The sequence below is a fragment of the Rhopilema esculentum genome, chromosome 5, assembly GCF_057945365.1.
Source record: "Rhopilema esculentum isolate cy_ngs chromosome 5, ASM5794536v1, whole genome shotgun sequence".
Lineage (NCBI taxonomy): Eukaryota > Metazoa > Cnidaria > Scyphozoa > Rhizostomeae > Rhizostomatidae > Rhopilema > Rhopilema esculentum.
The window spans coordinates 9258125-9271868 of record NC_142819.1 but is presented as its reverse complement, the minus strand read 5'-3'; the positions used below and the strand labels follow the sequence as shown (position 1 = coordinate 9271868).

Here is a 13744-nt window from a genome sequence, read left to right as displayed (position 1 = left end):
ACAGCGTTGCACCGCGCAATCACAATATCGCTGAGATAATCAAAAACACGGGCGGGATTAACCCCCTAATAATAAATTTGGAATAAGTTTGTTTTTCAACTATATCGTTCTTTTCAGTGACTTCTGTGCTTTAGGAAGAAAATGCAAGTGACTAGTTCACGCGAGGGCTGGTGAATTTCTACACATGTCACAAAAAAACAGTTCCTGGAGTCTCAAAACCAGGATGCGCCGTTTTTTGTAGATGCAAAAGCAAAGTGATATGGGGAAGGAGAATGATGTTTACTGCCTGCACAGATTTCAAAAACGGCTAGCCTTTGTACCTCTGTTGATCTCCGCTTTCACTGGATTGGTTTAGTTATTTAACGTAAGTTGCGTTGTTTTCGAGAGGCAATTTACTCTTAAAATAGCGTACAATACTTCCACCAAAACAAAATGAATTTTCTAGGTTTACGCAGAGAAAACAGGATTTCCACCAAAGATGTACGCGATTCTTATGGAGTTAATTGTCCCTTGATTGTTTCCAGCCTTCAATGATAGAACGAGTAAATCGATGTGAACCGCCTACAGCAATGTGAAAAAAATATAATGACAAATGTCAGAAAAACATTATTTTATCTTGATGCCAGTGAGTGTTCAATGCAAAGGCCTATAAATGAAGAAAGAGGGACAGGGAAGAATCCTTTTATACCCCATCTCAAAGTAATTGCAAGAGATTGCTTTGTTTTTTAGCCTTTTTGAATGCAAATTTTAAGTTGGTTTTACAAATGTTGTTGATTTATGAATTAGACGAACTTTTCAACCGTCTCAAATCTAGTTTAAACTGACTACACCTTGCGATAACCTTCTACCGGCTAATGTTTCACTATCCTGTCAAGCATATACAAAACCAATGCAATTTTCTGGAAAGTTTTTGGAGCCATTTCCTTAAAAGATTCTGAATTTCTGTCAGCAAAAAATCTGCTTCATTGTTCATATGTATGTAACGGCTTAAAAGGGCTATTTTATTCGGGCGATATAGAGTTCTAAAGTGATGACGTCACAACAATCTTTTTAAAAATTTTGGATTTGGATCCTATAGCCTGAAAGAGCACCATAAAATACCTCTAAATGTGCAAAATCAGTCAAATGTGTTACGAATTGACTGAGATATAGTCACATGTGTATTGGCCCTTTCTTCATCAAACCTCTAATCTGTATTTTAGTCTCTGTTCTTAAAGTTATGAACAGAACCACATTAACAGTGATTCGTTATTAAACTTCAAATCTTTCATTGACAATATCTCAACCAATTTTTAGACATAATTGAACAATTTTACATATTTGAAAGTATTTCGTGGTGATCTTTAATGTGATGTGGTTAAAATTTAAAAATTCTGAGAATAGATTTCTGGTGACGTCACACTTTAGAACCCTATTCAAGGCGATATCTGAAGATCATTTACTGAGTTGCTAGTAATGCTCAAACCTTTTTGTCACTGAAGACAAGGATTGTGTTTGGACAACAGACCAAATTCAAGCAGGAGTATACCAGAAAATGAAACAAGGTGATAAAAACTTGGCTTCAATTTACTAAAAATAATTCAAAAGCACTCCTTTTTATGATGTTTTTGGGGCTGAGGAGAGTGTACGAATGGTGCTTTGGTCGAAGTAAAAGGGTACTTGAATGGCTAGCTCATGCATATAGGAAACAATTTTAGGCTTATTTCCCTCTTTCTCATCTAGTAGGCATGTAGGCCGAAAACAGTCACTTTTTCACATGCAGTTGACAGTATTTATCCAGTTGACAGTGTATTTCAAGTCATAGACGTTGAAACTGGGGAGCCACTGGGTGCTTTCCCACATTTTGTAGAACCAGAGATAAAGTCCATCTTCGCTGTTCACAGATGTGCCTCTTTCTGCCTTTGCCCCCTCGCCACAATTTACAATGCTTCGTACGTTTATGTAACAAATGCCGTTTCATGGAATAGGGGCAATTCCCTTTGCCTCGTTAGGCGATATCAGTAAGGGTCCCCCTGTTGTTCTGCAACCACCAGCACATCAATACTTTGTGCAACAAGCTGTGTCATGCCGGGGAACCAAAGCAACAAATGTTTTTTAAAGCCTTTAGCAATCAGATTAAATGCGTGTATCATCCGAGTTTGATATATTCCATAGAAACTAAAGCTAAAAGACACAAATTGGCAGGTGAAAAATTAGTGAAGACTTTTGAGATGAAAGGCCGAATAGAGTCTTGCTTAAAATACTATTGATTTGGGCCCAATGACATACAATGCCAACTCGCTGATTACATTTCCATGCTTGATTTGACCAGATGTGAATCAATATTTGTCATACGAAACGCGTAGTGAGTTTTGTCGAACGTTTCCCAGACTTGCAAAGCACATAAACAATACTTCAGTAGAAGGAGAGATATCATTTTGATAAATAGGATTGAGCTGCCAAATGAAGTCTAAGAGGACCTGAAGGTATCAAATGTTTCTATTTTGAATCAAAATTGAAAGATAACCTTGGGATAGATATATCACGGTTGTAAGCAAGAATCCAAATGCACTCCATGGTTATTATTTTGATAACAATCAGTCGAAATCTAGGGGATTATTATGCCATATTCTGTGTCTAGGTATTTTTAGTTGAAGCGATTTGTGCAATAAGAAATAATAACTTTGCAGCGACAGCCAGCTTTTCCTAGGAGAATATTTTAATTGAGGAATTTATAAATCAAATGACAAGGAAAGACTCTAGGAGACATTCCGACAGTCCGAAGGGCATATTAAGGGAGTTTTATTGGGGGATGGGACGGTGGCAGCTCCTGTAAATTCAATTTTTATAATTCAGTGTTGAGTTTCTTAAACTAAACCCCTCGCTGCTCTATTTATATAACAGCAAAAGTAATAAATAATTTATTTACAGTTGGCAACGAGATCTAGGACTAAGCTATTTAAAGCCAACTAATTGCAATGAATGTTGAAAGTAGTTATTTTTTAAGAAGCTCTAATGTACGCTAACTGTTTTACACAATCTACAGCTGCACTCGAGGTTTCCTAAAGATTTTCTGCTACGTTTAAAAGTATGTAGTGTTTCTTGTTTGGGACTCTTCAATTTCAGTATGTAGCTTTTGTCACAACTTTTGGCCAATAAATCTAATCATCTCTGTGCCATATTTTGTTACTTCTGCACTGGGCCAAAATAATATGACTGTTTGCTCGAAATTCATATTTTAGATTTCTAGTAACAAAAACATCATCTGTTAATGCTGGATCCAAGCTATCGATAATATTGTGTATCTCGATTAAGTGTAGCTGGAAATTTCTCTAGTGAATAAACACAGATTTTGTTAGATAAAAATTGATCAAAATTGGAGGTGCTATCTTTACAAATGCTTTAAAGAGCACTCTCATCAATCTTTTTAAATTTGTTTCTTATTTTTTTATCATGGAACAGCCATAAAAGTGGACAATAGCTTAAATGAGACATTATGAATAATGTCATTGGTAGAGCTTGTTGAGGTGTATCCATGAATGTTGATATGCGATTTAAAGCACGACGTTTTTGACTGGTTTTTTTGCAGAGGTTATCAACATGAGATTTAAAAAACTTAATCCTCTTGTCTAAAGCTGTTTCAAGAAGGGTCTTTTCGGTGTTTTCTTTGATGAATAACAGATATTTACAAAGATTTCTTTATCTGTCTTCCCTATAATTAGAAGTTCATTTTGATGTAGCTGTTCTCAAGCCATTGTGATAACAATCAGTCTCTTTCAAGTGATTCTAAGATCGGATCCACGCGAAAAGATAGAAGTATCATCCACATGATTACATAAATCAGTATCTTTCACCAGATAAAAATTGTCGTTAATGTAGATATTGAAGAGCAGAGGGCCTACTGCTGAGCCTTGTGGAGCGTCAAAGAAAGATTTCCAAGTATTGAAAGAGCTATATAACTTGGAATTTAAGTGAAATTATACCAGAAGAAAATGGCAAAATAATTAACCACAAAAGAGCTATTTACTTTCACTCTTTGCCGCCTTTTTTGCAAATAGCTATGTGGCCCTATATATTAGATTAAGGGCGTCTTTGCTGAATCCATATGCTGCAGATTTTGGAATTAAATTTTCATAATTGAGGCAGTCAAAAGCCTTGGAAAGATCCGCTCGAAGAAGAAATCGAGCAAAGTGCAAATCTTTCTTGGCCCTGGACAATACAGGATGATGTTTTTCGGTTATGAGTATACCGTCAATATATAAATTGAAGACTTGGGTACTCATGTACTATTCTTTGTTATATGTACTATTCTTTTCTCAGTTAATCGAGGCTGCCAGTTTCCCCATTAAATCAAAATTCCTCTCGACCAGATAAAGCACGTTTGGGCTCAATAGACACGAACTTTTTGATTTGAGGTGTCAAGATATAGCTTGCGTGCAAATTCTAAATTTCTTCCTACGTGGAATAGTTGAGCCTGCTCGCAGGCTATCAAGCTACCAAAAGAACGCTTCCATTCTCAGTCATGTGCATTTCTATCATAACAATATAATTATATTGTGCTGTCCTTTAAAGGTTGACATACGAACACCATTTATTTCTTGCAGAGCATTGCACATACTTGAAGGAATATCGTCATGGATATTTATCGCATCGGGCAAATCATAAGCGTCACCATGCTTCTGATTCTTGCTAGGTATAGAGCCCACTGCAAAGGTAGGTACATAAATCAAAGAACATTTAGCAGTAAGGATAATATTCAACTTATTCTTTTTCACCAATACAAACAACATAATCGTAACCTAGATAAGTGTTGATTTTCCTATAAAGCTGACAATATTGGTCTAATGTACACGTTTGTCTTTTTATTGGTAATATCTAGTTTGTTTGCTTTAAACGATTCATGGCGCTTTTTACATTCATAATTTGCCTGGTTAAACCGAGTATTAAAATTTTCTTTATTTGAAAAACCGTCTGCAAACAGTATTGCAATAGTAAGGTTGACGGTGGCATATCATCTATATAAATAACGAATAGGATTCGTCTTAAGATAAATTCATTACACCATTGTCTATGTGAGGAAAGGATGACCTTTTTCATTGACTACTGGTTACTGGGTCCTTCTGCTAAGATAGCTGAAAAATTAATCACTTATTTGAATCTAAAATAGTAACTATGAGAGCTTATTAAGGAGCAGAGGATGACTTACCGTACCAAGGATCATGACAATGCGCGATGTATTCTGGGCTTAATATTCTGGTTATTTGAGTGACCTTCATGTAAACTGAACTGCAGATTTTACCGGAGCTTCTCCTTTTTCAGAAGGGAGGATTCGCTTTCCTTTAAAATACGGTCCATAATCTTTTCGAAACAGGAAAAGAGTGCGGTTCGTCTTTGATTTCTGCCATGGGTTTATCGCCTGTAGGGATTATCTTGAATTTTTTCAAACTATTTGGCAAGATCCTATTAAGCATATGTTTAAGAAGTTTACAAGCTATGTTCGGGCAAAAATAAAACGAATAACGTGATGTTGTTTGGCCTGCTTGCTTTCAGGCTGTTTATTTCTCGTAAGATTTCATTTTCATTTACTATCAAAACCCGCCATGCCAAACAGAAACTATGCTTCATTTGTTCACTGTGCTTTTTAAAGTGGTAAAGATGCATTTTGGGATATGGTAGAAGACCATAGAGTACGTAATATAATTTTTTTCAAAAATTTCCCATGGGTGTCAACAGATGATCAAACTTGTGCGTAAATAAATCAAATTTTTGCAATAACTGCAACATTTACTGGAAAACTACCTTCAAAATCAAATTTTGCGGTAATTTTTTCATCATATCCAAAGAAATAAAAATTTGACAAAATTTTCATAATTGACCATTTAACACTTGATACCTTTAAACCCTCTTTGACTTCACTTGGCAGTTCACTCCTAGTTATCATATTGATATCTCTCCTTCTATTGATATACTGTTTATGTGCTTTGCAAGTCTGGGAAACGTTCGGCAAAAACACATACTACGCGTTTCATATGACAAATATTGATCACACCTGGTCAAATGATGATGCAACCTAACTGGATGACCTATTGTATAAGAAATTACAGTTATACATATATCCCTCACAGTCTAGCAGAGGAACACTAGCAAGTCGAATCTAACTACTTCTGCTACGTCAAAACTAAGTCAAGATGCAAATAGAGAAAATGCAAGTTTCGCTGTTCTTCTGTCTTGCTGTCCACTTTTGCCTCATTAACATGACATTGGCAGAACGTCAGCCAGCAGTTCATGTCAAAGCCATACCAAGATCTTGTCTTGATCACCTGAGAGACGGGACAACAACAAATGGATACTATTCTGTTGCAGGACCAAACGGGGAGTCTTTCCCTGTCTATTGCGACTTCACCTCTGAACCAGGCACAGCATGGACCATGGTTCTTTCATGGGCCCTCAAAAACAACAATTTGGTTGCCTTCCAAAGCACTCCATTTTCAGTGGACGCGCCAGTCAATGAAAGAACGCCAAATTGGGTCGCCTATAGGCTCTCAAAAGCTCAAATGATTTCCATCAAGGCCCATTCAACGCACTGGAGGGCTACATGCAGTTTTAACACGCATGGCATCGACTTCACCGATTACGTCAGGACGAATTTTAAGTCATTGGATGTCATGACGTATCTTGGGGATGGACTTTGCAAGAAAGTTGAGTATATAAACATTCGTGGTCATGCAGCCTATCAGAAAACTGCTAGATTTTGGCAAGTGCTGAATACATTTATTTTACACATTGACAGTTACCTTTCGGGCGACACTTGCGAGTTTGGAGCAAAGCAAGGAGCAGCTGTGTATGAAGACAATTTTGGGTACCATGGTATAAGAAACAAGAATTTTAGATGCACTGCAAATCCAGAGTCAACCACCCAGTACTGGTTTGGCGGCTATTTATGAAGCAATGACTTTCATAAACTTATTTTGTTACCTAATCCTATTAATGATTTAACATTTTCATTAAAAATGAAGCAGAAGCGAAATTATGAACTCGTTTCATCAAGGTTGATCGTTGTGTTTTTGAAGCATAATCCCTGCTCAGTCCTTTAGTGTTCAAATAGAAGATGTATGGATTGGTCGTCACCCCGTTATCTATATAAATCTTTCATTCTGCATACAATTGCTTATTCATGAAGAAAAAATTTCTTCCTTTTGGGAGGCTTGAAGCCATGTCAGTCGTACTTGTCATGTTCCGATTCGATCGAAGATTGATGTCTATCTTGTTGCTTGAAATGTCCATAGACTTTTCTTACCCCTAACAACCAGGGATAAACTAACAAAAATTAACCAATGGGTCTCTACAATTCCTAGTCGAAGCAAGTCTGAATAATTTCACTCGTAATCCTACTCTAACAGCACCGGTGTCTAGCTGAGGGTAAGAGCAGTGGTGCAGTAGCATCAAAATATCAAGGGGGCTCTTGCACATAATGTTGCTAAAACAATAACAAAAGTAGAAATTGGTTTTATTTTGGCCCCCTAGCACTACACCTGTGGCCGCCCGGGGGTTTAACTAATATAACAAATAAGAGACACTGCAATGCAACGAGAATGAACAGCAAAAAATACACGTAAATCAGTGAAGGCTGATATTTCGCCCTGGCAAACTTGACTTCATCAGAGCAAAAGTAAACTGACTTAAAGATTTACACATTAAAAGAGACGATGATGGTGTCGGATTGGTTGATGTGGAATGGTGTGAACGCAGCGCGGTTTAACTAATACACTGGCTACTCGCACAAGGGATGCGCAAACGGGTCTCATTTTTGGCTGAAAATTTTGAGACAGTATCATACCTTTTGGCTCTTTGGCCCTTTTTTCCGATACAAGTGTGCCCATAAATTATTTTTTTCCACAATAGGTCATTTTTGTCATGAAAACGAAAGTGTTGTCCAAATCAACTTAAAAATGTATTATTCTTTTCCTAACAATTTCCTAAATGTATTATTTTTTACCCCCAACAGCCAGGGATAAAGTAACAATGTTATTCGAAATTGTCCTCAAAACCATACAAAAAATTGCCGTCCTCTTTGTATTAGCATTTTTAGCGCCCCTCCCCCTCAAAAGGCTTTAGCCCCCTCAATCTGTAATGCGTTCTGCTCTCTCAAACTGAGCTTTGGTTAGTGCTGGTCTTTGTCGGATTAAAAATTCCTCAAATACCATTCTACTAAGCCATTTTTTCCTAAGTTCAAGAGCTTGAGATGATCAATTTGTTACTTTTATTGTTATAAGACGCAGTCTAGTTATAAGACGAGCAATTTAAAATAACTAAAATGAAATTGAAACTACAGCATCGACCAAGAGCTTGTGTGGTTTCAGATATCATATAATTACAACTTGGTTACACAACTTTCGAAAATTCTATAAATTGCTATTGCAGCATTTTGCAACCTCTCTCGTAGGAGGCCTCTTAATAAGAAATAGTATAGAAGAAAGCATCCGCTAAGACGACAATATAATTAAACATCATACTGCTGGTCACCCTCAGCCTTCAGGAACTGCTCCATAATGGTTGAATATAAACAATTTTCTTTTCCTGGTTGGGGGCTGATTTGAGGGGCTTATACGAGGGGACCAATTTCAAGATTTATATGATAATCGCTTAATTCTTTGTATCTGTGCAATTTGACAGATTATTCAACTGGCCTAGCAACGGCTTTGATTACTCAAAATTTCAAATCATGTTTTTGGTCTTTTTAAAATAATGCGTTTTTCGAACAGTCACATTCACTGATGATATCTAGCAACAGGTTGGTGCAAAAAAAATTTTTAGCGTCGTTGCGAATAAAAATAACATTAATTATCTTCCATATTTATATATTAATACAGTAAATTCACGATAACTTGAATATTCGTTAAGTCGAACTGGTATTGCATTCTGCAATACATTCATTTAAATATACTTTCTTTAACCCGAATCCTCGATGACTCGAACATTCGCTTTCTCGAACCATTTTTCGATTCCCATATGGCCTACTTCGATGATCCGAACTTGTTTTTAGTGCGCATGATCAAATAACAACAATATATGAATCACACTAGTGTTTTTCACAGAAAAAATTTGTTTAGATTTATAATCAAACAATCTTTTGGTGTTTCAAAAGTTTAAAATGGGTTTGAAAAAGCAACCATCTTGAGTTATGCTTAAGCTTTTCGTCTGGCACTCCCCAATGTATAAAACATCAGAACATAGATTGAAAACTCTACGCTAGGAAATATATACTCCCAGTTGTGTAGACAGAAGGATTTTCATCTTAGGACCCCATTGGTAATATTTTCAAATGGCAAGCGGCACTGATTGATCAACCTCGACAGTCATGTGCTAGCGTTTCTGATTGGCCTATTTCGAGCCACAATTGGGTATATATATTTCCTAGCATAGAGTTTTTGGTCTATGTTCGGACGTTTTATACTCTTAAGAGTGTCAGACGAAAAGCTTTGATGACTCAAAAGTTTTGCTTTTTTCAAAGCCATTTTTATGCGCTTTCAAACCAAACGATTGTTTAATTAGTTTTATAATCTGCAGAATGAATGGAGAAACCAATCCTTCTCAAACACGAAGATTGCACCTGTTACCAGTTACTTTGGCGATGCATTTCGCTTCAGGATGACTTACCAATATACCAATACACAGAAATAAACCAATAGTTTTGGCCAAATGTTCAGTATTTCCTTTATTTGAATGAGCAACAATCTATTTACCATTCCATTTATAACACATAACACCTGTTGATCAACAGGGTTTTTTGATTTTCAATCTTGCTTTGGAGTCTGATATCTTTATAAATGTTCTGTTCTTTAGTATAGGATTCAAGATTTATCGAAGCTGTAAAAACGATAGGAACTTTATTTTATAGAACTGTCGCATCTCTTTTTTGACATTCACACCCTAATTCAGTGAAGAAGGTTTTTTGAAATGCTGTTTCAATCTTCTGTTCCATTCTAATGTCATTTATTGTTGTTGTTGTTGTTGTTGTTGTTGTTTACATGAACAACTTTCGTTAAGTTCGACAACAACAACAATAAGTAATGGCTGCCTTTTTCCTTAAGTTCGAGTTATCTAGAGTCTCGATAACTCTAGACTTACTCCATGAGCCTCTGTTTCGCTACTGCCTCACTTGACGGACGCTACAACTACATTCGATAACTCGAAGAATTTAAATATTTTCATGGTTTAATTGTTCCCTTGGTTTCATCTTTCCCGTGGAAGTTAGAGTTATCGGGAAGTTTACTGTAGCTTTCCTCGCATTGAGCAACTATGAATTCTTCTCTGCTTTTAGCACCAACATTAATGTCGTTAATTAGTGATTTCCAAGTTAGTCTTTCTAGCGCTAGCAGGCTTAAACTTTCAAGATCCTTGATTGAATTGAGCTGGATTATTTAATTTTTTTTAATTTTTTGTGATTATTCATCACCATTTTTTCATTGTGTAAAACTGATAGTGTGCAAATTGGCCTTCAAAGAAAATTCTCTGAGTTTGATTTTTAAAAATGATGATTCGTTGCTTTCCACTGGGGGCATCGGGGTGTGGTCGTAAGATATTTCCAGAAAGGTTCCATTTATTTTACATTATTTCTTAAGATAGGACGTCTTTACCTGTTTGCTTTGTGTGTGTAGGGTATTCGACATTGAGCACCCCTCTAAGCTGTTGTCTTGAAATCAATTTTCTCTCTTTGTTGATTGCCAGTTACCAGAGATGTAAAAAAATGGTTTGATTTCAAACTTGACCCTTAAACGTGGTTAAAAGGCCTATATTTTTAAATTTTTATTTCAGATCTTACTGAATTCGGAATCGCTGGTATATTTGATATTTGCTCGGGATCACAATGCGACTCTTGTTCAGTTAATTCTCAAACTGGAATCCATTTGCAAGAGGCGTATCGCTTCGCTATAATGAAAGTAAACGAGAAGAACCTTCTCTACGGATTCAAGTTAAAAGAAAGTACTGTCTATACAAAAGACGAAGACTGGCTATATAAATCGATTCTTATTACTTTTTTCTTAAACTCCTACCCTATTATCAGTGCCTTAGAGCATCATAACCCATTTGTAGTTTCACTTTTCACTGAATCCCTCAAAATTCCTGTTATCAGTCATAGTGAAGACCCTCATGCCAAACACCAAATGGACTCATACCAATTTCAAATCACGCCCAACGAGAAATGCAGACTCTCGGCGGCTGTTGCCATTGTGAAGCAGCTTAAGTGGGATTACGTCATAATCATCAGCTCAAGCGGTAGAATTGGGAATGAAATCACGTCTCTGTTTGTGCAACATCTTCTCAAGTTTGATATATGCGATGCAAAGAGTTATCGTTTGCCTTTAAATCCAAGCGGCACTGACTATATCGAGACGGTTAGGGGTGCCAATGCAACGAAAGCCACAGGCCTTGTTTTATTTACAAATACAAGAGATTCGAAAGGCATCGCATTTGGTCTGAGGGCCTTGTCCTTAAAAAACAGGTTCCAAATCCTTGCGTTGTCTGGCTTTACCAATTATGTTGAGGTAACAAAAGGAAATGAGGAGTTTCTTGAAGGAGCCATTAGCATTGAATTTGCAACAAAAGAGAACCAAGAATTTCGAAACTACTTTCTATCTTTGAAAAGGAACACATACACAGACAAGCCGTTCAGTTCCTTCTGGAGAACCACTTTCAATTGTTCTGTTGGGGTGGATGAATGTGGACAGCTGCATAACTGCTCAGGAGCAGAGAAACTTCGTGTTAATGAAGGTTACTACCCAAATACCCCTGTAAACTACGTTATAAACTCAGTATTTTCTTTCGCTTACGCAATTAGAAAGTATATTGAAAAGAAATGCAACAATAAACCACCATGCAAAATCCCTTCCATAAAAAAATCAAAGGAGAGAAAACAATTCTTTTTATTCCTGAATACCTTTCTAGCAAGTAAAGCTTTTGCGGACAAAACACTGAACATCAGCGACCCAATAACAAATCTCAACCCAGCAGTCGTTAGTTATAACATACTCAACTACATTCGAACTGAATCTGGGTTTCAGAATAAGATACTTGGCAATTGGACATTTGAACGTGAGGGAAAGGCAAACCCAGCTTTTAACGCATCACATTTAGTACCTGGAGACCTGATTCTTAACTCTGAAATTATCTGGACAAGAATAAAGAAGCAAGCAGTTTCTTCTTGTCGACCTCAATGTCGTGGGGGTGAGAAATGGGAGCAGAACATGAAATTGGGACAGTGCTGCAGAAAATGTACGAAATGCAAGGAGAACGACATCGTTGTCAACGACAGTTGCATGGATTGTGGAAACGATGGCAGACCAAATATTTTGAGATTAGGTTGTGTTCCTCTTGAAGTGCAACATTTTGGAAATGACTCGTCGTCAAAACGAGCCATTTTGGCATACATCGGGTTGTCAGCTATTGGAGTCATAGCAACACTGTTCGTTATATTTATTTTCATCAAGTTCAACGACAACAAACTCGTTAGAGCATCAGGTCGTGATTTGTCTTATGTTATTTTGTGTGGCATCTGTGTTCTATTTCTCTCACCAATCGCATTTCTGATAGCCCCTTCAAGAGCCATTTGTGTATCAAGAGATATCATACCAGGTATCGCATTCTGCATGTGCTACTCGCCGCTGTTTCTTAAGACCAACCGAATATACAGAATATTTTGTAACGCCCAGACGTCAGTGGCTAGGCCGAATTTGATCAGTCCACAGTCACAGCTCTTTCTTCTTTTGAACATCATAGGAGTCCAAGTATTGCTAGGAATTGTATGGATGCTAGGGACAGCGAAGAAGATCACTAAAGTTTACGACAAGCAGAACGGTGTCGTTACTCATCATTGCAGCAACAGGGCACTCTCTCTTGTTCTCAACATGTTGCTGAGTGTCTTTTTCATGTGCTGCTGCACGTGGTACGCGTTTAAAACGCGCAATTTCCCGAAGAATTACAACGAGTCAAAATACATTGCATTCACAATGTACCTCACTTTCCTTGCCTGGGCGGTGTTTCTACCGACGTATTTCTCTGCTGATGAGCTTAGCTATGCGCATGACCACTTGATTTGTGCCACTTTGATCGCCGCTGCCTTCGTTACCCTTCTCGGTCTGTTTGGTCAAAAAGTCCAGATACTTGTTATGCCTACGCAGGCTCAAAAAGAGAGGCAAGTTTCCGATGTTTCAAAGCAAGAGGCTGATCCTAACCGATTTCAAATGCAATCTCATAAACTAAACTCAATGTCCTTGCAAAGAGGCACAGAGGCTATGTACGGCCAGAGACGATTCACTTCAGCAAGTCAAGATGTATATTGACATTGCGTTTTTGTGTTTATTATCTTCTTCTGATTGACTTAATCCATTTTATTGCAACAATTTTAAAAACTTACTAGATGCAAGCGAAAGCACAGAAATCGGAGCAAAGAAAATGCTGCAAAAAGTATTAATAATACTGGTGTCTGTTGTGTAAAATGGAAACGACGTCACCATATTGTTCAGATTTTCTTTAGCTTTTTATGCAAAGTACCCAATAGTTGTAGATGTCCTATATTTCCGCACTAGCGCAGTATCAAAAATCTAACAGGAAACTTAATCAGATAACTGCTTCTGTTTGATCCTACCCCTTCCAGCAGGATATCTAAATTTTCTTGATTTCTTTTACTTCAGGGCTTTGAATTTCCATACGGTGATAAAGTCAATTCCTATTTACAAGGACTTCCTTATATTACATTTATATTTGA

The 13744-nt window shown here is 37.1% G+C and overlaps 2 protein-coding genes across 2 annotated transcripts; both read left to right on the top strand.

The window, feature by feature from the left end:
- Positions 1-107: 107 nt before the first annotated feature.
- Positions 108-13743, top strand: LOC135689466 (metabotropic glutamate receptor). The gene is made up of 3 exons (XM_065206699.2): positions 108-364; positions 4584-4692; positions 10795-13743. The coding sequence occupies exons 2-3, from the start codon at positions 4614-4616 to the stop codon at positions 13317-13319; spliced, it is 2604 nt and encodes an 867-aa protein (XP_065062771.2). The 5' UTR covers positions 108-364; positions 4584-4613; the 3' UTR covers positions 13320-13743.
- On the top strand, positions 5319-7026 carry LOC135689471 (uncharacterized). Its single transcript, XM_065206708.2, has one exon. It carries the CDS (start codon positions 6168-6170, stop codon positions 6921-6923), a length of 756 nt encoding a protein of 251 aa, XP_065062780.2. The 5' UTR covers positions 5319-6167; the 3' UTR covers positions 6924-7026.
- Position 13744: the final 1 nt, after the last annotated feature.

Excerpts from the sequence above, each read along its gene's own strand:
- LOC135689466 (XM_065206699.2), top strand. The coding sequence starts at position 4,614 with ATGGATATTTATCGCATCGGGCAAATCATAAGCGTCACCATGCTTCTG. Across the intron at positions 4,693-10,794 it reads GTATAGAGCCCACTGCAAAG|ATCTTACTGAATTCGGAATC; the intron begins GTAGGTACATAA and ends TTTTTATTTCAG.
- LOC135689471 (XM_065206708.2), top strand. The coding sequence starts at position 6,168 with ATGCAAATAGAGAAAATGCAAGTTTCGCTGTTCTTCTGTCTTGCTGTC.